Source organism: Lontra canadensis, unplaced genomic scaffold, assembly GCF_010015895.1.
Source record: "Lontra canadensis isolate GAN:19392208 unplaced genomic scaffold, GSC_riverotter_1.0 scaffold2, whole genome shotgun sequence".
Lineage (NCBI taxonomy): Eukaryota > Metazoa > Chordata > Mammalia > Carnivora > Mustelidae > Lontra > Lontra canadensis.
The window spans coordinates 57874753-57901148 of record NW_022630996.1 but is presented as its reverse complement, the minus strand read 5'-3'; the positions used below and the strand labels follow the sequence as shown (position 1 = coordinate 57901148).

The 26396-nt window shown below is 38.6% G+C and overlaps 1 protein-coding gene and 1 long non-coding RNA gene across 7 annotated transcripts in view; one reads left to right on the top strand and one right to left on the bottom strand.

The window, feature by feature from the left end:
- Positions 1-26396, bottom strand: part of LOC116877600 — a 146931-nt gene that overhangs the window by 10877 nt on the left and 109658 nt on the right. The gene's annotated exons all lie outside the window — the stretch shown is intronic.
- The window catches only part of UMAD1 (UBAP1-MVB12-associated (UMA) domain containing 1), a 225736-nt gene that overhangs the window by 142966 nt on the left and 56374 nt on the right, over positions 1-26396 (top strand). For 2 of the 4 annotated variants that reach the window (XM_032874344.1, XM_032874338.1), the window contains exon 2: positions 2326-2401. In XM_032874344.1, the coding sequence (XP_032730235.1) occupies positions 2326-2401 (76 nt within the window). The remainder of the gene's footprint in view (positions 1-2325; positions 2402-26396) is intronic. The other 2 variants (XM_032874329.1, XM_032874333.1) reach the window with 1 other exon arrangement.

The following is a 26396-nucleotide window of genomic DNA, read 5'->3' as shown; positions in this document are numbered from 1 at the left end:
TTTTCCTTGTAATCAGTTATTGTCCTATCTGAGTCATCGCCAGACATGGCATTTCAGTAAATAGTGACTCTACAATCCCTTCCAGGCAGATGTGTTGTGTGATGTCAGGAACACCAGCTGATAACCTTTCTGGTTATTCAAGCAATAGGGAGAAATGGAGAAAGCTTCGTACAGACACACAGCTTGAAGTCAGAAAATGGCAAAGTAAGCACTGACTTGGTGTTGAACAATTTTAGCCAAGTACAGTGTTTGTGAGGCTATGGGACAGAGCAATAATCACTTGAGAAGATAAAACTCTTGAGTAAATGACCATGTATTATGATGTGAGCATTGGGCATGTGAGTCATTAAAGGCACTCTGACCTCAGGGTATAGAGACTTGCATTACCTCGGCTCCTTTGGCTGCTCTGGCCTCAGGCCATTAGCCAAACCAACCAAACTCCCCGGGCGTCTGTTTTGCCAGCTGTAAGCTGAGGGTGATGATCTTGTCCCTCACTTTCAGAGAGAAGAGAGAGTTCTGAAAAGCAGGCTCTCCCAGATATGCCAATAAATGGTCAGTTTAAACGAGCACTTCCAAAATCAGTCAAAATAGTTTGACATGCTAGGTTACAGGAGTAGTTTCGTATAAATTTTTCCCTTGAACAGTTATTAACTTTATTATCCTATAGACCTAACCTAAGAGTTCCTGATGCTGTTGCCTTGGCTTGATTTTTTTTTTCCTTATAAATAATCATTAACTGCTTTTAAAATGTAAGAAGTCATGCCACCATCATGGATCCCAAGAATAAATACACCTTAGTGGTACTTAATATAATTGCCTTTTAAGTTTTAACAAATATGTTTTAGAAGGACATCAACTGTATGCTCAAATGCAGCTTTTATTACATACCATTTAATATTTTAATCTCCGTTTTATGGACTAGAAAGTATAAAGAGAAGTTCGCTTATTTATTCAGCTAGTATTTGCACACCTATTATGTGGTAGGTCTTGCCCAACGATAAGAATGTTGTACATAGCTGAGAACAGAGCTTATAAGCCAGAAAATGCACTGATTGATGTGCTTGCATTGTTTTTTTTTTTTTTTAAGATTTATATATTTATTTTAGAGAGAGAGCAGGGGAGGGTCAGAGGAAGAGGGAGAGAGAGAATCTTAAGCAGGAGCCACACCCGGCCAGGAGCCTGACACAGGGCTAAATCTTATAACCCTGAGATCATGCCCCAAGCCAAAAAAGCAGGAGTCAAACCCTTAACCAACTGAGCCACCAAGGCACCCCATAATTCTAAATGATTTTAGAATTTAACAGGTTTATTTAATTCCTTAAAATTTCAATGAGACTCTTCCTTGATTATCGCCAATGGTATGCTAAACTTCTGTGTTTCATTTAAAAAAAAAAAAAAGTTAAGCTCAGCCAGGACTTGCATACTTTGTTATCTCCAATCAGGACTTATGGCCTTCCTTATTAACAAATTCCTACCCTTTGGTGTTGGCCAAGTCATCATCCATGAATTTTGTAATCTTCCCTGTTGTGGACATTCCTGAGCTGGCTTAATTTTACGGGAAGTGTAGTTTACAAATTACTAAATCAACCTCTGATTCATTGTTTCTTTACCTACCATGTGTTAATCACAGATCATTAGTGATAGTTAATAAATTAAAATCGGCCATTAATTAATTAAATTATGCTTAAACTTACCTATGTTTGTCCCCCTCCTATGTCCTTGGAACCAGCCTGGTTACCAACTTCATTTAGTGATATAACCTACCTAGGCATCAGTCTTAGGAGTCAAAGTATTAACCAAAGGCTAATTTATGAATTTGTTCATTGTTTTCCCCTTCTGTAAAGATTGTTTGATGTTTGGTTAACTATTACATGCAAATATACATATCTACTCTGAGGCAAATCTACAGACCTACAAGTAAACACTTATAATGAGTAAGCCTTGTTAAAAAAAAAAATAATTTGGAGGAGAGTTATTCATATTATAAAGACTTTTAAATTGAAAATAATTTTCCTTGTCTTCCTTAAATCCTAAGCTTTCCTAGTTTACTTGAAATATGACTCGATTTACAAAGTAAGAATTTTTTCAGAGTAAACCTCTATTAAAGCATCTGGGTTGAGGTTGTGTGTGTGTGTGTATGTACATATGATTCCTGGAACCTGTATAAAATGATCATTCTTAGAAATTAACTTTGTAACAAAGAAAATAGTAGTTGCTTCCATAATGTGAAACATACAGGAACAAAAGATATTTTAAATAAACAGAAGACAATTTGGCCTCAAGGGTATGGTAAAGGTTTTGTTGTGTTTTTGTTTTTTGCTTCACAGGAGATACAGCAGATGAGCAAAGAAAGGCAGCAGAAGGTAAAACTTCAGAGGCCGAAGGCAGCCAACCTTTGGAGGTAAGTGAAACTCAGTAAGTCTTTTTGGGGTGAAGCTAATAAGTCAGTATGATTATATATTCGTCTTAGGATAAATAGTAACTTCCACTTTTGCTTATGTAGACAGATGCCTAGGACAAAGAAAGCAGGTGATCTGCTGAAAGTCAGGCGGCAGTAGAGGGAGTGGTTTCGCCAGGGCTAAGCTTTTCCTAATGCTGGAAATGGAAACTTCCAGTTGAAAAAAGAGGAAAAGAGCACTTAAGTTAAAACGTTTGAACTGTTTTTTGAGTGGCTATTTTTTAATATATTGGAGTAAATAGATAATATATGAAGCTATAGAGAAGGGTTTGAAAATAACCTAGTCAGAACTGTATTCCTGTTTCCAGCATCAAAGTGTACTCCTTGACATTATTCAGTAGAAGGACTAGAACATTTGTTCTTTTCTGCGTGAGAAATGATTTCTTCCTTGTGGGTGCTTCAAAATGTAATTCACATACTTCCACATACTATATAGAAACATACTAGCATCATTTAATCACTAAAACAATCATTTTTAAGATTTGGGGAGAACGTTAATTATTAGGGTACAAGAGATACCCATGAATTTTGGAACTTTCTCCATGGTGACACACCCCTACTTATATTCGTCTTGTAGCACAGGGAGGGTACCACTGCATACAACTAGAGAGAGGTCAGGGACCTGTCCTATTTTGTTCATCACTGGAGCCCTAAAGCCTAGCACAGAATAGGCCATTGAAAAGTTTAAGTGAATGGATGAATACAGTCACGATCAGTTGAGATGAATCTTAACCAGTCTCATGGTTTTAAGTTCTGTGAAGAGGCTAAGGACTCCCCAAGTATATCTCCATGAGCCCTCTCCCCTGACCTCTAGACTGTACCCAACTGCCCACATGCCATTTCACAGACAAGCTTCCAGGCAGTTCAGCCTTTACACAACCGAAGAAGACTGGTTGATTCCCAGCCCCAACGCCCTGAAGGTTCTCTCTGCTCAGGTTTTCACCATCTCTCTGTAACAGCACCACACCTTCTATACGGTTGTTTAGAATCGAGTTGTATATAGTTGTTTAGCCTCAGGTGTCCCAACTCCTCTCTTCCTCACATTCCATATAAAGCCCGTCCCTAAGCCCTTTCACTGATTCCTCTACATCTGGAATCTGACCCCCTCTCAGCACCGGCACTGGTAGAACTCTAGACTGAGTCACCACCCTCAGGCCCATCCTTCTCCCTTAAATCCATTCTCCACACAGGAGACAGAAATATGAATCAGATCACATCACTCCTTGGCTGAAAACCTGCCTTTTGCCCACAGTAACTAGAATAAATGCTCTCCCATCTTTTTTCCCCACACCCCAAGCCCCAACTCCACCTCCCGTTCTGTCCCTTGGTCATGTTAAGCTCCTTCCCACCTCAGCCTTTGCATTTGCTCTCCCTTTGTTACTGGAGGGTCATTCAGGTCTTCTTTCAAATGTCACTTTTCATGACTGCCTCAGCTAAAGTGTCTCTTTCCCCTGGTCACTGTCACATAAACCTGTTTTATTTCTTCCATCAAGTTTATTCTCAGATTACTCATTTGTTTACTATCTGCCTCCCTGACTAGAACAAAAACAGGCTCTCTGGGCCTGGAAAAGTGTATGGTACCTGGGAGGTACTCAATAAATACGTGTTAGTGATAATCAGGATTTCCTGTAATGTCACCATCCGTCTGCCAAGTTAAAGGCCTCAGCATGTCATTTGGACTCCTTCTCCTCAATCTTTTTATCAAGTCTATTAAGTCTTATTGATTCTACCTCACAAATATCTTCCAAGTCTGGTTCTCATTCTCCAGTGAGGTCTTCATCTGCTCACTAGACTGCTCTTAGATGAGCAATTTCTTTCCCAGATCCTTTTCTGAAAACCAGCAGCAGGTTTTGTGATGTCAGGCCCCCCACATGCCTTGAAACCTGCAGCATAAACCTTAAAACCGAAATGCTGTCCAAACGGCACCTCCTTTGTGAACTCTTTTCCCTGTGCTCCCAGCCAGAGATAGCCCCAGTGTCCTTGTACTACTTGTGTTGTCTTTATGACTTCACCAAAGTGTGAGTTCCTGGAAGGTGGAGCCTACAGCTTCATGAACTAGCTTCAGCCACTAATATTTCCTGTCAGACGCATGTGGTGTGACAGAGATGCCCTGTCAGTAATTCTGGGATGGATAAATGAACAGATAAGCAGTCTTTTGCAAATGTGGTCTTGGGAGTCTCTTCATTTAATCCTATTTTTATTTTTTATTAACATATAATGTATTATTAGCCCCAGGGGTACAGGCCTGTGAATCGTCAGGCTTACACACTTCATAGCACTCACCATAGCACATACCCTCCCTAATGTCCATAACCCAGCCACCCTCTCCCTACCCGCCTACCCCCAGCAACCCCCAGTTTGTTTTGTGAGATTAAGAGTCTCTTATGGTTTCTCTCCCTCCCAATCCCATCTTGTTTCATTTTTTTCATTCCTTACCTGCCAAGTTCCCCACATTGCCTCTCAAATTCTTCATATCAGGTAGATCATATGATAGTTGTCTTTCTCTGATTGACTTATTTCGCTCAGCATAATACCATCTAGTTTCATCCACGTCATTGCAAAAGGCATGATTTCATTTCTTTTGATGGTTGCATAGTATTCCATTGTATATATATACTGCATCTTCTTTATCCATTCATCTGTTGATGGACATCTAGGTTCTTTCCACAGTTTGGCTGTTGTGGACGTTGCTGCTATAAACATTTGGGTGCACGTGCCCCTTCAGATCACTACATTTGTATCTTTAGGGTAAATACCCAGTAGTGTGCTAATCCTATTTTTCCCCGTCCACTATAAACACATAGTTCTCACCCCTTTACTGCTATGAAAAGAAAAAGCTTTCTTATTTCTTAGGGGGTACCCATAAAAATTTATTAATTTACATTATTTTTGATACTCCTACTACATTATCAAGGAAAAGTGTAATGATTTCAGTTAGTTTAGGAAAAAAAAAAAAAAAGGTGTGTCTGGGTGGCTTAGTCAGTTAAACATCAGCCTTCTGCTCAGGTCATGATCCCAGGGTCCTGGGATTGAACCCTGCACCAGGCTCCCTGCTCACTGGAGCCTGCTTCTCCCACTCCTGCTGCTGCTGCTCTCTCTCTCTGTCAAATAAATCAGTAAAATTTTTTTTAAAAAGATAGATGTCTGATTAAGAAAGTGTAAATACTGTACCGAGCAGGAAAGATTCCCACTATTTTTTTAGTGGCTATACTAGAAATGTTGAAATATTATTTATAATGAGAATATGCTTGGTAAATTAGCTATAGAAGCAGAAATTCTCAGTCTATTCATGGAAAATTAGAAAGTGCCACAAATCACTGTAATATAAAATGGAATAAATAAGTTCCTTAAACTCTGTAACTACAAAGATAAGTGAGATTTCAGCAAAGGAAGAGGTGTCATTAGGGAGGGAGAGTGTAGAGAGGCCTCAGGCAATAGGTGAGCTTCAGACCGTGAAAGAATTTGTCTCACCATTTACACAATTAATTCCTGTATGATAAATCCCTGTGAAATTCCGTAATGAAATCCTTCAATAAGAACATTTAAAAAAAAAAACTTGGGGTGGGGGAGAACATTTTAGAAATACAGGGGCAAATCATGGTATGAACTGACTTTCTACACAGGAATCTGAATGATAGATGATAAAGGGTTAAGAAACGAATGTGGCTCGGTCTATGCCACACTGCAGTTTTGAGGGCGGTTAAAATATTTTAAGTAGCCTGTGATATTTTTCCTTACACTTCATAGCCCAAGTATACTTAAAACATGTGTTCGCTCTCCAAATAGAGCTCTCTCCCGACATCATGGAAATTCTAGCATCTAGACAGAATATAATGTGCAAAAAAGAGAACTGGTTTGGACATCAAATAAGTTCATTTTTACAGAGGGTGGATTATGAGATATCTTTCCAGGTTTACACAGATGACTATGAAAGGCAGCATATTTATTTGTATTAAGTTATCAGCAGGACTTTTTACTTTGTGAACTGAAAGTAATATGGCATTCATTTCAGAAAAACATAATTTCTCAGTGTACTTGTCTTCTTTAGTCACCCTCCCTGAATATTTTAGGGTTACCCTCCGTGATGACTTTGAATGGTTACTACTGTTTCTACCTTGGTGTTCCCTCTGTATGATCCCTGAGCATCCTCACCTCAAATAGGATAACTTAAGGAAATACTGAACCATCTAATCATCAAATGTGGTTACTCTCACGCTGTGCTTCAGTCAGTTTAAAGAGCCACTGGTAGTTTTTAAAAGAATTCATCATGTTTTCGGTGCGTAGAGCATGAGCCCCTCTAAGCCTATGTTTGGGCTTACTGAAATGAAAGTCATTAGACTCTAGTACTTGGGGAAAGCGTTATAATTTGGAACTAATTCCAATTGGAGGATTATCCATCTCCTTCCGTTCCTTCTTTTTTTCTTGTTGCCTTTCTGGGTGAATTTTGGTCATGAGTCATAATGATGTTGCCGCTACTTACTGCCTTCTGCCAGTCTAGGAGCCTGTTACTTACAGCTCAGGGGAATAAACCCACAGATTCATGGGAGCCCCATTTTGAGTTTTTGCCATTATAACTCCTCTTTTCAGGGAAATAAACATTATAAGTAAGCAGGTAATTAGCCATTATTTTCAAATCATCAATCATGGCAAGTGTTTTGTATTGTGAAAACTGGAACCATATTAGTGGCTAATTTACTGGTGGGCCTATTCTTTTTTGGTTTTGTAGTTATATTTCAAGAGCTATGAATATGTAAATTTCAGGCTCTTTAATTATATCCAATTTTGGTGGCTATTAGTAGATTTTGGGAGATACTTTTAGATTAAGTGTGTATTGAATTTAAATTTATTTGTACTACAAAAATTATTTTTAAATTTGCATTTAGTTTTAGTTTCAGAACATATTCCTCAAGACTGAGGAATATGTTTATTTAGTTCGCTTACTGGCCTAAAGATAACAAAACACAAAAACAAGCCAATAAAAATCTCCCCACAAAACCACAATTCTATTTATATATTTGTCTTGAGTGACAACTAATTCACATATGCATATGGAGACACATATAAAATAATAACTAACAGATGGTATAGCTGCAAAGTAGGATTTATAAAGATTATTATCAGCTGGTGGTATTGAGATACTACTGTGGTTATGCTGACAGAAGACACAAAAATTATTTATAATAATAAACTGTGACACTAATATCCCCCCAACTTCTGTTAACCAAAGTAGCTTATTGCATATTTAATATAAATTTCTTAATGACGACCTAAACAAACGTACAGCCAATTTGTGCTAGGAAATTTAATAGACAGCAATTGCCAGACAGTAATTGAGGTAGCAACAACAAAATGCTTGCTAAAGATTGTTAAGTGCAGAATACTAGAATCCCTGGAATGTGAAGTAAATATTTGGGGGATTTTGTTCAGCTCACTTCAGGCATATTTCTCAATGTAGTATACTGGGGTTTTTTTTAACTTATGTATTTGAAAATAGATGAGTTACCTGTGTAATTCACATTTCAGTAATTTAGGAAACAAAAGATTTTTTGTTTCTTTTGAAAGACATGGAATGCACATATTCATGAAACATGTCCACTTTTCTTCTAATGTGTTTTTGCACTTCCCTTAAGTCTTTTAACAGAGTGGAGGAGCCTTCAGACTCTGTAGGGATTAATTTCCTTGTGTTTATTTCAGATAGTCATTAAAATGGATGAAAATATCCTTGAGCTTTGTGAATTCCATACAATAGAGACTTTGATTACCGTTTCTTAAAAGGGGAATAAGATGATCTCAGTAAAGACTGGGTTCTGTGTAGAAAAGAATCGGGGTTCTGTGGTGCAGGGAAAAGAACTAGAGGGAGTGATTTTCAAGAAGAGTTTTAAGAATAGCGAACATTCCTCTACCGGGTGTCAGGATTTCGGCTTTAAGAACTTTCTAGTATAACATAGCATCTAAGTTTATTAATTTAAAGTATTGGTGTTATAAAGACGATTATGAAACTTGTTTATTCTCACAAGATAGTCATAGTCCAAATACAGCTATAATGGGTATTGATATTGAAGGCCGTTTAAATTGGTACAACCATTTTTGGAAAGCATTTTGGCAGTAAATATCAAGAGCCATAAAGACGTTAATATATTTTGACAGTAATTCCACTTCTAGGTTTCTATTCTAAGAAAATAATCTTTTCAGTCCCCAAGAAGTTCTACATGCAAAGAAAAAAAAAATGGCAGTTCATTCAAGGGACTATTTTTCCATTTTCCTAAATGCAATTTATGATTAGTTTTCAATCAAATATAAAAACTCTTGGTTTCATAATTTCAGTTAAAAATATGAGGTCCAAACTGTATATACCATATTGTTGCTATGTAAAAACTGTGCAGAAAAAGATGATGGGGTCCATAAAAGCATTAAGGGTAGTTACCTTTGGGATGAGAGCTGTGTGGGTTAACTCATTCTTTCCAGTGTTCTTATTTTCCGATTTGTCTGTAATGAGTGTATCTTATATTTTGAATGTTAGTGAGGTCAGTGATGAGGAAATGATGTATTCACTCAAGGGCAGATTTTGCTTAATAGAAGAACTATTTCCTATGGCAGTAAAAACAATGGAGCGGATTATTGAGGGTGACCCTTAGGAGATATGTTGGGATGTTTCTGCCTTGGCTCATTTAGGTTTAAGATCCCTTAATGAGTTGATCACAGAGCACCACATCTGATCACGATTTGTCAAAACATCTGTCCTCTCACCCAGGGGCCTTTCCAGCAGGGAGAAGAGTGAGGTGACTTGGAGGTTATTCTTCACATCTCATTGGAAATCACACGGCCCAAACTTTTCTCATTGATCAACCTGTCAATGCCATTGGATCAGCTATAAAGTCATATTTCCCCCCAAAAATATGTTGTGGGCTTTCAGTTTAAATGTGTATTTGTCTAAAAGCCTTGCTTTTTTTCTTTATACTATGATGTTGAGACACTTAGTTGAACTTAATTAATTTCTCCCTTTATAATAATTAGTTGATGAGAATATAATTTTATCAAATGAGTGTAAGGATCTTTATTGTTTGTTTCCCCTAATATAAAACCATTTCAAATTTCTGATTTACTGGGAAATGAAGCACAGTTGGATTATGTCATTTAAATGGTAGATTTAATTCTTTAATGTATTTATCCTCCTTATACAAGATACCTTTTGGAAAGATTTTATAGAATGCATTTCTCTCATCTTTACTTTCATTTGAATCATTGCACAATATAGTAGGAAGTACATTTTGGGGACTCCCCTGCTCGCTGAATGTTTCATCTGGGACCAGTTGCCAAGGTTCTCTTCAAGTTCAGTTCTCAGTCAGTGAGATAGGCGTAGGTGGGTTAGATGCGGTATCTGAGATTTTTTTTTTCTTGCCAAGAAGTCCTGGCTCTTGACCTCTTTGGAAAGTGAATTGGGATTGTGCCACTAAATGCCAACCTTTATATCACTACTGTGATGGTGATGAGGAGGCAGTGATGGACGGTAAGGTGAGAATCTGCTGTGTATTGAAGATTTTAGGCATTGATTAGTCAAGCTTTTATGCTTGTTAAAAAGGAGTGGTCCAGCAGCCCTTGCTGTTAAATTGTCAGACTGCAGAAACTACTTCCAACGTCCTTGCTCTTGCTTATAAGGTCTGTCTTGGGCCACTAGTAAAGAACAATTAAAACACTTTACTATTTCTGCAGATCTGTAAACATTTGACTTTTATATTTGACAATCAGACTAGCCTAGGTCCTTGATTACCCAAAACACTGGCAAGATGAATTAATTTGAGGCTTATCAGAGTTTTTAAAGACCTTCTCTGTAACTTCAGATTTGTATGTTTTTGTTACCACTCCATCTTTGTCCTAATTTCATTTCCACTGGAAAAACTTATAATTGAAAGGTCATAATTCCGGTGTTTACCAGTTTCCACTGGGGTTTACTAGCACACTGAAACATAATGTTCATTCATCCTAGTCAGTAAGGCCAAACTATGTGAGGTGTAGGAGAGCTGCCCCTGTTTCCATCCAAAATGCACATATGGTGTGGGGAAGCCAGTAATGTGAGTTTTACGCAATGTTTCTGCTCATGTACACAGTCTGTTGCTCAGCACCAATTATTCCTTGCCAGAAACCCGCTAACCTGCTGCTTTTGTAGCTCTGCTTGATGAAGCTAGGTAGCTTAAAGTGACCACAATGATATTTATTTAACTTCAGCAATCTTAGTTTGTTAAAGTTATACAACTTTAACCACCTGCCTCATCTGCTGATTTATTGCAGTTGATTGCAATTAGAATCCGAGAACTGGAACCTTGTTACTGCATTGCTGGAGCTGCATTAGAGCCAATATGTGTTTATTATATATGTGTAGGCGGAGGAGCCCAAATGTGGAAGTACTAGCTTTTTGCTTAGCAAATCTAGTTTTCAATCTCCAAATTAGAGAATATTATTTTTAAAAAGTAAATTAGATCTTCTGTTTATATTCTGGTAGTCATTTTATTGTCATTTTTCCAGTTTTCCCACTTTTATAGTTTTAAAAACCACAAAATCAGCAGGGTGAGAGGTCCATGTTGGGAGAACAACTGTTCTCTATTTCCCATAGCCATCTTTTTTCTAATCCCCTGTTTTTTAATTAGTAACAAATGGTCCTTATTTTTTTCCTCCTTCGGTTCATGTTACAGTCGTAACTTCTTGTGACTACATAGAGTTTAAATTAAAGCACAGCCATAGTTATGTTGTCTTCACACAACTAGAGTCTTTTTGTGTTTTTTTGAGAGATGTTTCATCTGACTCTTTTGCAATGGAAAAGTAGCATGCAGATAGGTATTTGGTCTCATTGGCAGTTTCTGAATATTCCACTTTGTACCTTACCAAGGATTCTTGGTGTGAATCTGCTTATGAGGATATGAATACAGAAAAAACAACTACCCTGTAGTGAAACTCAGCTAAATTTATGGTGATTTTTGCATCGCTTTCCAGACCTGGCAGGCACTGTTCCTTACATGTGTCTTTTTCTTTTTAATGAACCTCTGTGTTCTTCTACCCTGTTCAGTAATTAACATTAATTTCCACCCATTCAAGGACTGTTTAATGTCCACTTTGGGGATGTCATAGCCTTAGGAATATGCCTTTCACACATTGCCTTTTAAATTAGTTAAGAAATCATTATGGATGTGAATTCATAAATCTTCTCTACCACCCATTATATAATAGAGAGTATATGTACTAGAACCTCCTAATGTAAAAGCCAAAAGCCATAATTTTTTGTAAAGTAATAGCAACCCATATTTCCTCTGCCTTTTTATGCCACTTGGAGAAGGAGAAAAGACTGGCATATTCTCTACCTGAGAGCACAGTGATAGTAGACTGAAGTATCGTTTACATAGTAATAAAAAGTCCATAAAAACTTTCTCAGAACTTCTGAACCGAGAAGAGTGTGTGAACTGTTGCATAATCCTACTTCTTTTATTTTTATTTTTATTATGTTAGTCACCATAAAAATACATCATTAGTTTTTGATGCAGTGCTCCAAGATTCGTTGTTTATGTACAACACCCAGTGCTCCCTGCAATATGTGCCCTCCTTAATACCCACCACAAGGCTCACCCATCCCCCCCATCCTCCTCCCTTCTAAAACCCTCAGTTTGTTTGAGTCCACAGTCTCTCATGGTTCATCTCCCCCTCCAATTTCCCCCAATTCACTTTTCCTTTCCTTCTCCTAAAGTCCTCCATGTTGCATAATCCTACTTCTAAGGCTGGTTTTGGTTGGAGACTAATTGCCAGAACATGCTATTTGTTCACCGAGGTGTTTGGGGATTCGTTACTAGATCCAGCCGGTCCACCAGAGTGTGTTTCTATCTTCTTGGCTTAGTCCTGCACAGATTGCCTGCCCTGAATGGTTTTTCAGCTTGACTGAGTAACTCTGTGAGAAATTGTTGTGTGGAATACACTCTGACATTTATTCGGAGGGAATTACTAAGACATTGTCTACTACATGACACAGTCTCCCCCATGTCAAATCCCACTCAGGTCTTCTGGTTTCTTATTGCCTTTGTATGAATTGAAAATAGTTCGTTTCTCCTGAGGTGTTAGTATTCCCTTTATCTCAGGGCCATCGTGAATTCTGTACCTCATCATTTTTTCTGTTTTCCTTTGGCAGGAGGAGGCTCAGATCTAGATGTACAGCTCAGTTTTAGTAATTATTTAGCATCCTGTAGAATATGTATTTGCATACTTCATTTTCCTCTTTTCTTTGCTCCTATATTTTTCCTGTACATGATTTTTAAATTTATTGTGACTCTTGTTAGCTGCTTCAGATTCAGTGTGGAGACGAAAGGGTTACAATTTGTACACATGTAAGTATATTTATGTAGTACTTATATAAAGTAAGTCTCTTTCATGTGTGCTTTTTATTTTACTAGGTTATAAGAGATACATACAAAGTAGGTTATAAGATATATATATGTGTGTGTATGTATACACACATATGCAATTTTGATTTTTTCATTCCTCCTTTTTTAAAAAAAATATGTGATAAAATTATACTTGAGTTTTTTTTCTGTGAGAATCTATGGGCATGGGGCACCTTACTTAACGCCTCTCCCATGTCTCAGGCTCACACCCTGATCTCCAGTCAGTGTGATTTCTTCAGGGTTGTTGTTGACTGGAGGACAGGGGTAAAAGGAGCCTCCTTTCCAGATCATCAACTTTGTCCAGCTGCTTTCAGGCAGAGTGTTCCTTAAGCTCCTGTAACTTGCGTGGCTTGCTCCATCAACCACTCTTTAGCCTCTTTCTACAAACACTTTTTTTTTTTTTTTTAATGCTCTGGACATACTTTTTAGATGGTTTACTAGTTGGATTTTTAGATATAAGTATGGAAGATGTAGGAAAAATGACTGCCTGATTTGGAGACACGGTCTTGAGAGTCATGATTTCTCACAGTGGTGAATCCACCAACCCCTGCAGGAGCACGGAGCGTGGCCAGAGCATGAATGCCATCACCAGACAGACTTGGAGCTCGGGTCCTGGCTTCCCCATGTATCAGCATGGTGCCTTTGATCATACTTAGCGTCTTAGATCCTCGGGTCCCCTTGCCGTAAAATGTGAATGGAAGTACTTAGCTTGCAGGGTGACTGTAAGACTTAAAGAGTCAATATGTAATTTTTATTTGAATGTCTATATACACAATGTCTGACATATACTGGACACTCAGGAAATGTTTCTTTTTCAGTTGGAAGAAAATCATGGTTAATGCCTTGAAAATCCTACTAAAGGAGGGTTGAAGGGATTAAGTCAGGAATTATGCTCAGATGAAAGTTTTAAACACCTGAAAGGCAACAGCTTAAATTAGGGCTTTCTTTGTCCATTGTGTTGAAAAAATGTCTTGGAAGGTGGTAGAAGCATTGTTTCAGGAACACACCTTTGTCAAGACTGATGTCCTATGAATCTTGATCTTTTCCTCATAGTTTGCAAGGTGGGCACTGTAGCACCAACCATCATATCCAGTTTCCAGGAAGTTGAAAAAAGGAAGGAAAGTGAAGGGAGAATGAAAGTACCTGTGGCCAGAAACATTTCAAAACCTCTCTAGCAGAGATTTATTGGCCCTAATGTATCACATGGCTACCCCTAGCAGCAATGGAGCCTGGGAACTGTTTTTCACTTGGTACTTTGCTACGCCCAGAAAAATCAGCATTCATTAATGAGGAGGAAAGGAAAGATGAATATTGGATGGACTGCAAAAGTCTCTGACACAGATATGATCCTATTTTGCCTTTAGAAGCTTCCTTTTGCTAATGGTAGTGTGGATGAGTGTGGGAAGTAGAGAGAAATACCCATTGGTGATAACTAGACTCTCTTTGGAGGCAGGAGGTCTTTGAGTAGTCAAAGGGGATGGGAAATAGAGGATATTTCCTTTATTCTTATCTTTTGAATCTATGACAATTTGGGCATGGTGCTAATAGGAGTTTTACATATATCATCTCACCAATTTTTACAGATGAGGTAGGCTATACTATCTATTTTATTGAGAAAGCAACCAAGTCTTAAAAATATCCATTTCCCAAGGTCACACAAGCCAGAAGTCAAACTCATACCTGACAAACCACAAAATCTTTGCATTGCATCATATGACATTCCTATAGAACTCTCAGCTGTTGTTCTTAGCTTTTACTTTTCTATAATGCCTTGTACTAGTGGGGTTCGTAATTAACTATATTTTGACCTCATTATTTGTGTACAGAATTAAATGAAGCATCACATAAAGGATTGCTACTGTTGGTTGCTGAAGGTTGTATAGAGAAGGCTGGGAGAGGCGCAGGTGGTGCTTCCCCCTCTCATCACCACACTCAGAGGTGGGGCCAGCTGCCTCTGTATTTCTACTCTAGTCAGCAGCACCTAGGGACATTCTTTAGGACGAAGGGAATGTGGCAAAGCAGCAGTGACCAATCTCAGGAAGCCAGAATCCAAAATTGAAAGCTGATAGAATGATGTGGCATGGAGACTGGTATCTTCTCAAGTCAGAAGCCAGGGAATTATCCTTGACTTCTTCTTCTTTCGCCACTCTCAACCCAGCTGGTCACCCTGTCACTTTGCTTCCACCTCACTTACCTGCCCTTTCCGCTCCCTCTCCACTGCAGGTGCAGTTCAAACCTAATTACTGCTCACGTTGACTGTTGTGAAGAGTTTCTGAAATGGCCTTCTCGTCCTCAGTCTTACCATCATTCAGTCCATTTGCCCACAGATAGGACCATGGAGCTGCCTTACCTGATGATATTAGGGGCTCTTCAGCTGCTTCCAAGATAAAAATCCAGTAACTTTGAGGGGCATGGCTGGCCCTTCATGATCTGGCCTTGCCCTGTATAGACATCCAGGTCATTCTTTGTCACCATTCGGAGTTTATATGTGCAATTCTTTCCTTTTTCTGGAGAGCTTTCTTTATCTTTTACCCCTCGTGTTCACATGGAAAACCCCTATTCATCTTCAGACCTCTGCTCAGGTATCTTTCATTTTTGATGCCATCTTTGTCTCCCTTCGGCAAGGTCCTCTCTTCTGCTTTCTCAATCCCTTTACATGCCCATGTTCTAGCTCCTTGTATCATGACCAAAACCATCATGAACTAGGGAATCCTGGTTGATTTAGCACTGTGTTCCTACTGCCTACCACTGCGCCTGGCATAGGTCAGCCACTCAATAAAAGCTTCATGCTGATTGTGTGCAGGAGTGAACATTTAGTTTGGACCCAAGACAGAATAACTTGTTACCCAGTTTGTTATTCTAGCCCTGAAACACCATAACTTTGGGCATGTTCCTTATTCTTCTAATGCTGGGTTAACGGGAGTATATCTGTAAAATCACTCCATCTCCCTGCATTGAACTGTTCTCACCAAGTTCTTCCATGGTTTCTGTTGGTTTTGCAGATTATCTTTATTTATTATTATTTTTTAAAGATTTTATTTTTAAGTAATCTCTACACCCAATACAGGCCTCATACTCACAACCCTGAGATCAAGAGTTGCATGCTGTTCTGACTGAGCCAGCCAGGCACCCCATCAAGTTATCTTTAATCAATCCCATTAGGCCAAGTCAGTGATGATTCTGATTTCCAAATCCTAAAGAAGCTTAGCTCTATCACGTATTAGGCCTTTCCTCAAAACTCAGTTGTGTATTCAGTGCTTTTCCTCTATATTGACTGTTGTAGGCACCCATTTGTGACGGAAAACATTTTAAATTATATTTTTAAATGCTTCACGACATTTTTCCTCTTATTTTTTAGTGATTCCTAAGTGTATCTTTTATTTAAAATTTTTAATTTGAGTATAGTTGACAAAAACAACATTGCATTCGTTTCAGAGTGATTGGACAAGTCTGCACATTACACTGTGGTCACCATGAGTTACCCTCCACCTGTCACCACACAACACGATTACAGCACCACTGTCTGTATTCCCTCTGTTATTCCTCTTATTCCCGTGTGACTCCGAAGTATCTCTCTGTATGTATTTTGTCCCTTTTAGCTATTTAGTGTAAGACTTTCTTGCACAAAAATTAAGTTGGCAAAATAAGTACCTGATAAGCATCTACAGTTTTTCTCCAAACCCTATTATTGCTACTTCTTAAATTCTTCATTCCCAATTTTTAATTTGCCAAACGTTTACATTCAATAGTTGCTTAGACTGTGCTATATCTGACAAGGTATAGGTAATTACTGGAAGAATAGAAGATTTTTAAAAGCTGTGGTTTTCACTGTCTTACTTAATGCTGAAATCCCAGAGCCTAAAAATATTTATATAAAATGCGTGTCAAATAGCTGTTGAAGGAAGGAAATAAGGAAGCAATATAGCAGCATTTTAGTTACCCAGGGGCTGGGCAGCTGTTGCCACAGTGAACTGGCAAGTCCAACTCAATGTACATCATACACTCGTACGTTGTACCTACAAACCCCCTGCAAAATCACACTTGTGCAAAAGGGCCACTGAAGCAGATCAAAGAGATGTGTACCATTTTCAGTTGGATAAATCTCCATGGGTGGACATGTTTTGTTTTGTTTTTTTAACCTCTACTTCATGCCTACTGACACTGAGAACCAAAACCAGTATTCTGTGCTTTCAGCCTACTTGTAGTTTTGCTCTGAAAGAAAAATGGATCCAGATTCTAGCATAAGTTATTTAGTCACCAAAAGATCTGAGTAACTTCACATTGTTACCTTTATCACGGCCGAAATAAAACCTGATTAGCCAGCTTAATAAATTATAATTCCCTAGCCTTCTTATCAAAGAGCATTTTTGAACTCTCAGACCATTTCATTTATTTCAATAAGTATTTTGTTGAACACCTGTTTTGGCCAACGCTCTATTAACCATTGTTCTTCACATCTGAAAATCTCTGGGTTATTACTCTGCTGAATATTTGTGGTTTAAAAAAACTGTGTTACATTCTATAAGCTCATGCAAGATCGTGCAAGACAGTTGACCATAACTGAAGCCCAGGATTGGAAGCTATAACTGTCTTTCAGAGATAATCATCATTCAAGCAAATTCTAGGGCATCACAAAGTTAACCATCAATTAACCAAATGAATCAGTTAACCACTGCTTTCCTTAACCAAGTTAAGTGTCAAGGAGTTTTACTGATGCAGAAAGGTGGTGCCACAGGAGAGTATGAGATCTGAAAATGATATATTAGGAGAAGTAAAAGGTTAAATTGTATATAAATTAAGGATAAAAGCATACTATGAAAATGTTTACTTTTTCTGATACATTCTTCTCATAAATGATTTAGGGACTATTCTGTTTGTATCTCAAGATCTTTTTAGGTGTTGATTATAACATTTATAATTCTATTAACATTTTGGTTTTGGTTGCTGATATATTGCCTGGAATTATCAGTCAAATCAAAACCCAAACTTGAAATTAAAATCTTCTGACAACTCATGAGAGAGAAGAAAGAAATAAACTGGCATTTTTTTTTTAAATTATGCCTTTTAAATTTCAAATGTTCAGATTTATTTTTCTACTAATGATCATCCCTGCTTCACCTCTTTAAAATGGTTTGTTGGGTTTCGGTTTAGCATGCAAGCCCTTAAGCTGTCTTTTGTCATTTCATAAGGGCCAAGAGCTTGTTAGCCTGGAAATAGTGTATTTTGGTCGTCATTTGTTTTTATTTAGTTATTCTTTTCTTGATTTTTTGGAACTCTTTTCATGAGGAAACTCCACGATTCTTACCAATTAGTCATAAACCAATTCAGATTCTTACCAATTAGTCATAAACCAATTCAGCTTTAGGAATTACATAATTTACTACTTTGGAACACTATATTATTCAAAGATGGGAATATTTCACTGAATGTTGGGCAATGTGGCTGATAATTAGATCCTCAGAGAAAAAAATAAAACTCCTGAAATTTGTGACAGGATCAGAAATGGGGCCAGGGAAAACAAGTAGTTTAATATATAAATACTTGTTATTAATGAAAGTTAAGCATGGCCTTCTTAGGATTCAGTCCCTGTTTTTAGTGCTATACTTTGTGTTTTCAGTGTGTTCATTAACACAAAGAACAAGTAACTTCACTAGTGGCTTGAGATTTAACTCACAAGAAAACATTAGGTAGTAATTAAGAATAAGGCTTTTTTTTGCTTTTTTTTTTTTTGGTTGAGAAATCTTAACTATACTGCCAAATGTGGTCACTACTTGCGATGTGTGGCTTTGAGCACTTAAAATGTGACTGTTCTGAATTCAGATGTGCTAAAGTGTAAAAAAAAAAAAAAAAGTTCTGGGTCCCAATGGTTTGGTATGAAAGAAAGATCGGAACTATCTCAATAATAATTTATGTTGAATATATGTTATAATATTCTGGAGATACTGGGTTAAAGAGATTAAAATTAATTTCACCCTTTTCTTTTACCTTTCCTACTATGGCTGAAAATCACATACGTGGTTCACCTTAAGTTTTACTGGACAGTGCTAGTCTAATGGGTTAAAAAGATCCTTAATATTGTATAGTAGATATTAGTTAGTAGCAGCATATTTGATTCAGATCTTAACCTCTTGAAGAATCCATTTTGGGGGCAGTTTGGGAAGCCCACTTATTCTCCTGCTCCACGCAATGGCTGCGGGTTGAAGTGGCTGTTCTTCGGACTTGCCAACCCTGTTCAGTTGACTGATAGCAATCGATAGTTACGCAAGGAATAAGTGCCTCTTTGTTGTCGTGGCTGCCTAAACGAACGGACTGCACCGAGTGTTTGTCTTTTTCACCTCTGTTCCCTTGATGGCTGTGACGTAGTTGTTAATAACTGGTTGATATTTATAGTAAGATCAATCTAAATTAATGCAGTTTTTCAAAGACCCAATTCATATATTACCATATGCCATAAATTATGGTATGGTGCAAATTATCATGGCTTATCTTATTTACAACCCTTGACTAATATTCTGTCACTCATTATGTTATTACATCTTATTACTGATAATATCCGTAACCAAAAATGAATTTTTCTTATTGTGCTTTCATAAGAAACCAGCCGAAGCAGAACGTGCATGTAGGAGTTGCTGGGAAACAAGCATTTCTTAATAATCAGCCTCTCTCTTCCAGGGAGGTTTAACTGTTTCCTTTGGGGGGGGGGATCATTTAAGACTCGTGTGTACTTTATTTTAAATTCTTTAATTTATGAACTGTTTGACACCACCCTAAAAGGTTTTGGGGCACTGAGATTAGTCGAATGAGGTCACATTATGTTAGGCAGAGAGGCAGTTGAATAGGCATTGACAATAATAAAACCTGTAAAGGTCATTCTGTGCAGATAAATGTAATACTTGAATTAGTCATTTACTTTCTCTAAAAAAGTAATAAGTTAATCTTGTTCCAAAAAAACCTCCAAGACTGGTAGTTTTCTTTTTAATGCTTTTCATCTTGGGCAATCTTTTGTATATCATGCAAAGGACCATACAATTAGCATGAAATGAGAGAGTGCTTTTTAAATTTGATAAATAAGGGCTCTTTTTTCTCCAGCTGATATGCATGCAAGGTGGAGGTCTGTATCTCTCTAGCAGACAGACTATTCGGTATCTATCCTATGAGTAGCTCCCAGTTTATATATGTGCCTTAATGAGGAAAAAGGCCTGGAAGTAATAAAAGTGAGCTTAAAGTACGTTAAAAATAGCACAATGCTTTAGTGTAAATCCTGCAAGATTCCCAGATTTGGACAGTTTGGCTTTCCACCTTGCCCTGGATTGCAAAGATGGCCCTGTCATCCCTTTTTTTTTTTTTTTTTTTGGCAGTCAATTGAGGACATATTAGTAAGACTCCCGTGAGCACGAAAAACTTTTTTTGGGTGGTGGTGGGGGTTGTCTTTTCTGTCATTTATCACGAAAGCATTCTTTGTTAAATTTTTTTTTCCAAGTGTTACCTCCTTAGAAAAGTTTTTATGCTTCTATATTCTTGTGAGCTGTTTGCTCTTTAGAAATACTTGTCTTTGAAGTCACAGTACTTATAATATGTAATGAAGATTTTTCTTTCTTTAAAAAGTGTTAATATACTGTTTCATTAGTTAGGAGTGGATGCTCCCGTCCTTGCTGTTTTAAATGGCATAGTTTTTAAGAGATTCCCAGCATTGCTGAGAAAGTTTTTATAACTGGTCATTTTTGTTCACATGTTTACCTTGTTGTGCTTCATAATTCCCTCATGTGTAGCTACAGTACTTTCTATTACATAAGAGAAGCCATGAATAAGGGAAATCGGTCATGAATCAAGCAACTTTTCCCTCTTAAGGTACTACTGTAATTAGGACTGCCAGCTGTAGCAAATAAAATACTGGGTGCCCAGTTAAATTTGAATTTCAAATAAACAACAGTATTTTTTAGTATAAGTGTATCCCATGCAATATTTGGGTCATCCTTAGACTAAATAAGTCATCTCTGTTTGACCCAGCAACCATAACCGTAACTCAGCTCCCCTATTAACTCTGAGAACTCCAGAGCTGGGTTCATTCTATGCTTGGTGGTTCTGCACAATGCTGATTGCTGATCATCCTGCCACAGCCCAGTACTTAAGGACCTCACAGTATAGGTATAGTCCTTGGAAGCTCAAAGTGCCTCAAATATGTTTTCTCTTTTATCCAAATATTCAGGGGGAGATAGAAAGGGCACACTCTATTGTCATCTTGCCTACTTTTCATTCTAAAAAAGAGAAGTTTCCCTCTTGCAAAGTGATAATAAAGTCTCCTTCTTATTGGCCTCTATTTTTGGTTCGCTTAGCAAAATCTCCAGCAGTATAATTACAGTTTAAAAAACTTTAAAAGAAGTGAATTCAGAGAGAACATACATTTCCTGTGTGCTTTATAAAGGTGGAGGGCAGGTGAAAACTGACTCTTCCAATATGAACACTGCCATCCAGGTGAAAGATTTTACTCTCCCTTCTCTTCCCACTTTGCCTGCCACATAACAGATGCTGAGAAGAGCCACTCAACATGCACGCCCTCATCCCTTGTCATCTGCATTATTACTAAGGTTTCCTAGGTGATATTTCTTCCTCCAGCCTCACTCCCTTCCAGACTGACAGCCAGCAGTGATATTTCCAAAACATAAATCTTACCGTAGCACTGGCACACTTTCCCTGACTAGTTATCAGAGAAAAGTGCATGCTGATTAGCATGGCATTCAGTGCCCTTCCTGATCTGGGCTCTACTTAATTCCCTTTCTTTTGCTTCTTCCTTAGCACTTGATGCTACAGAAATTGCAAATATTTGGAATGCCTCAAACATGCCAGGCTTCTCCATATCTCCAGTTTTTGTGCATGTTTCCCTCTGACCGGAATGCGTATCTCCCCTTTAATCTCCCAAGTAAAATCCCGTTCATCTTTGAAAATCCTCTATAGGCATTATTTGCCCCAGGAGGCTTTCCCTGATCACCCCTCACTATCCTTAGACTGAATTCTGCTCTTCTCCTTCAACTTCCGTATACACTCATGGTAGCACGTACGCCACAGTGTATGGCCATGCTTTATGTATGTTGCTCAGTTTTCTGAGGACAAGCCGCCATCAGCATCATTTCCAAATCTCTGGTTTCTAGGACAGAGCCTAGAAAGTAACAAGCACTTGGAGAATGTTTGAGTGCCTGAAATGACCACTCACCCGCTAGACAAACTTCAGGTAAATGCAGTCCCCCTGAACTGGTCCTGTGCTTTGGCTGCTCCCTGCCACAGTCTTGTCCATTTTTTCACGGCAGTCGGTCAATAGAGAAGTGACTCAACTATCTACCAAATGACTAATCTACTGGTGCTGTTTATTAGTTAACTGGAATTTTTTCATAGGGTAAAGTACTCCCATATAGAGGAGGGGTTGTGGGGAGCCTTTATACAATAAAGAATTACAAGTTTGGGGGCGCCTGGGTGGCTCAGTGGGTTAAGCCGCTGCCTTCGGTTCGGGTCATGATCTCAGGGTCCTGGGATCGAGTCCCGCATCGGGTTCTCTGCTCAGCAGGGAGCCTGCTTCCCTCTCTCTCTCTCTCTCTGCCTGCCTCTCCATCTACTTGTGATCTCTGTCAAATAAATAAATAAAATCTTTAAAAAAAAAAATTACAAGTTTGCCTTCAGATTTTCTGTCTCCTTTTGTTTCTTGTGCCTTCTACCTCTAAGGCTGCCCATCAGTGTCTTTGGGGTGGTGATGGAGCCAGGGGAGAGAGGGTGGCGGTGAGGGAGGTGCTGGACAAGGAAGGAGTGATTATTTACTGGAGTAGCCTGACATCACTCCTTTCCTTGACTAGTCTCCCTCCAGGAAAACTTATCTGTCTTTATGTTCTATTCCCTCAGAATCTACCCAATCGTGGACTTTAATATATTAATTCACAAGGACATACTCAATTGTATTGGTAGCTTAAAGTATAACTTTTCTCAGGCAACAGTTGCATTTTAACAGATGCTTCTAATCCCTGTTTCCAAAGAATGAATAATACGGCATAATATACTTTATAGCAAATATATACTTTATAATACCAAGGGGGAAAAGTGTGTTTGAAAAAAACTGGGGATCTTTAAGTCTCCCCTCAAACAGAATTAGCCAAGGGCTGCCTGTAATGTATATACACATGAATGAGTCGGGAATTGCATTTGATTGTCAGTAATGGACAGTCATAAACTGGTGGCTTACACAAATCAGGGTTTGTTTTGTTTTTTTGTCTAAAAATGTCCTGAGTTCTGTAATCAAGGCTAGTATAATGGCTCCGTGAGACCATCCCTGGCTTAAGAATTCTGTCTTTCTGCTCCACCACCTTTAATGTGTGACTTCCATACACCAGGTTGCCTCTTGATTACAAGGTGGCTGCTGCATCTCCAAGCATAGAAGGAGGGGACTGAGGCAAAACCAAGCCCCACTTAAATAGCTTTTCCAAAAGCCCAATTCAGCAGCTTTCACTTGACTACTTTTACCAGTAAGGATGGTTGGGATATGTTGTTAGCTAGGTACCTTGCCATGATACATACCTATAATTAAGAAAGGGATGGGGCGGGGTGCCTGGGTGGCTCAGTCATTAAGCGTCTGCTTTCTGCCATAATCCCAGAGTCTTGGGATTGAACCCCACATCCGGCTCTCTGCTTGGCGGGAGGCATACTTCTCTCTCTCCCACTCCCAATGCTTGTGTTTCCTCTCTTGCTGTGTATGGTCTCTGTCAAATAAATAAATAAGTAAATCTCTAAAAAAATAAAATTAAATTAAAAAAGAAAGAAAGAAAGAAAGAAAAGAAAGAAAGAAAGGGATGGAGTGCCTGGGTGGCTCTGTCAGTCAGTAAGGGTCTGCCTTTGGTTCAGGTCATGATCTCAGGGTCCTGGGATTGAGCCTAGCATTAGACTCCCTGCTCCCTTTCCCTCTGCAACTCCCCCTGCTTTTGCTCTCTCATTTGGAAGGGAAGAGGGGGAAGGGGAAAAGGGAAGGGCAGGGCCCACTGATACAGAAGTAGTAGCAGAATTAGGGCAAATAATCTGTTATCTTTTATCTTTAGGGGATCATTCAAGTAAAAAATATTCAGAACTAAGTTTGCTTATTTTAGTTAATATTATAATAGAATTTCCTTTAAGATGCAGTTATTTTTTATTCTTAAATTTTTTTTTTTATTTAAAAATTGTTTTTACAATTTTTTTTTAAAGTAGGCTCCAAGTCCAATGTCAGGCTTGAACTTACCTCCCTGCGATCAGGAGTCACATGTTCTACCTACCGAGCCAGCCAGGAGCCCCAGGTCACTTAGCTAATATGTGGCTCAAACTGGAATTCGGATGTGTTAGACTCAGTCCAAACACTTAGCTGCCGAGTCAGTGAATCACAGTTGGGAGCTACAGCTCTGCCTCAGGCTTCCGTGGTCCCTCTTCAGAGCTATCTGCAGCTAGGTTAATCCCCAGGGACCCCATCCCAGCCGACCTCTATGTGTACACTCACATGCCTGCACGTGCCAGGGTTGAGGGACTGCCACTAAAGACTTTGATCCAGAAAAGAAAGGAGATAGCCCCTGACCTGTCTCACCCTCTATCCTGCCTGCCTTCTTGCCCATGAAGACTTCCTGAAACCCAGCTTCCCAGTGACCCTTGTCTTCAGCACCTGCATAACCAGTGGTACAAACCCTCATTCTTCAGGAATCACCACCAGGTTAAAAGGAATTATGACTCGAAATCAGTTGACCCAGATCATCTAGGCCTTTAAAGTTCAAATCTCGAAATTTGACCTCTATTTTGTATGGGATTAGGAGGTCACTGACTAATAATAGTAAGTAGATTTTTTAAAAAGTCAGTGGTTTTTCTCCACAATACAAAGATGGAACATCATTATAAAGGGTAAAATTTCTAATTATCTAATGACCATATAGCTATGTTACTTTCAAAGGAAACATTGTAAGTGCATTGAGTATCTACCAAACATCTTGCTCTATCTATAGCAATTCTTAGCACTAGCACTAATGAAGACTTGGCTTTGGATATAGCAGCTAGCAATTTTTCATAACAACAATTTTGGTGATAAGGGTAGACTATTTAGGAAATAGATTTTTGCTGATGAAATTTTTCGATTGTCACATAATGAACAGCAGCCATCATTTTACATACCTGCCTTTAACAGGTAGTCTAATACTATCAGTAAAAAAATGGCTACAGGTTTAGGGAGTAGGTGATTTCTATTTGACTTCAATTTTAAATTTATTCATTCAAGTAATTTTTAAACATCTGCATTGATCATAGTTTTGCATTATCCCTGGCGACGTGGGAGGGGCATACAAATATACTCAGTGAGTGCCACATCATTTAAATCTCTGGGAAAAAAAAAAGCTCATTTTACTTTTTATAAATGTAAATGAACAGAAAAGGACAAATGCTGAAGTCTGAACTAGAAATATACTACGGTGCTTTCGGTCTCACATCATGGGGCTGGCTGAAGTAGCACATTCCATTTTTATTTTAAAGAAGGATACATTTAATAACCTGTTATCATTTTGAAAATCAATTCTGTATACTTTTCAGTGACAAAAAATATTTGTGACATAAAGGGATATGTTAATTTGGTTGACACTAGGCCTGATGAAACGTAAGAAAAAGATGTAGTTTCCTGGATGTCCTTGGTCAGGCAGGATTTAAGGGCTCAAGTCCTGGACGAATCATCCTTTTCCTCACATTTAATTATTCACTAAGTCCTGTCAGAGAGTCTCTTGTTTGTCCTCTCCTTTACCTCTCCCATGCCAGGACAAGAGAGCAGACCCTTATCATCCCTCATCTGATTTATTACAGAGACTCCGGAGATCTTTCTTCCTCTTGACTTTTGCCTTTCTGGCCTATTCTTGACATGGTGTCAGAATTTTGTACTTAAGGGGGAAAAAAGGAAAAAGAAAGAAAAAGGTTGTATTCTTGCCTCTCCCCACCACCCACCCATCTCCACACACACACACAGACACACACACACCCCGCCACTGTCAAAGATCTAGCATCACCTGTTACTTAAAAGAAATGGACAAAGCTCAGCCTGGCATTTGCCTGTGGGCCCTGCGGCTGTTGCTGGGCCCCTCTGGGACTGTGTTCTATCTCACACTCAAAGCTAGACTCTTAATTCCAGTTCCCAGACATGCCTTCTGCTTGCACGGCTCTCTTTGCTTGCTGGACATTGGGTGGCATGCCCTTTCTGCAGCAGCTGCTTTGGACCTCAGCCCTGACCTTCAAGCCCAGTCCAGGATATAACTTGTTTTCCCTGCTTCCCCTGTCGGAAGTCAGGTCTCTTGTTTTAGGCACTCCCACACTATATCGATCTTTACCTCTATAAGGCATTTTTAAGTATTTAGTTATCTGGGCTAGTGTCCTTTTCTCCTCTTTTATCCTACCCCTCTCTCTGTCTCTTTCTCTCTCACCCTTCCTTCCTTTCTTTCTAACTCACATATCTTTTTTTTTTCTTTTGCTCTGGGTGCCTGGTAATTTTGGACCAA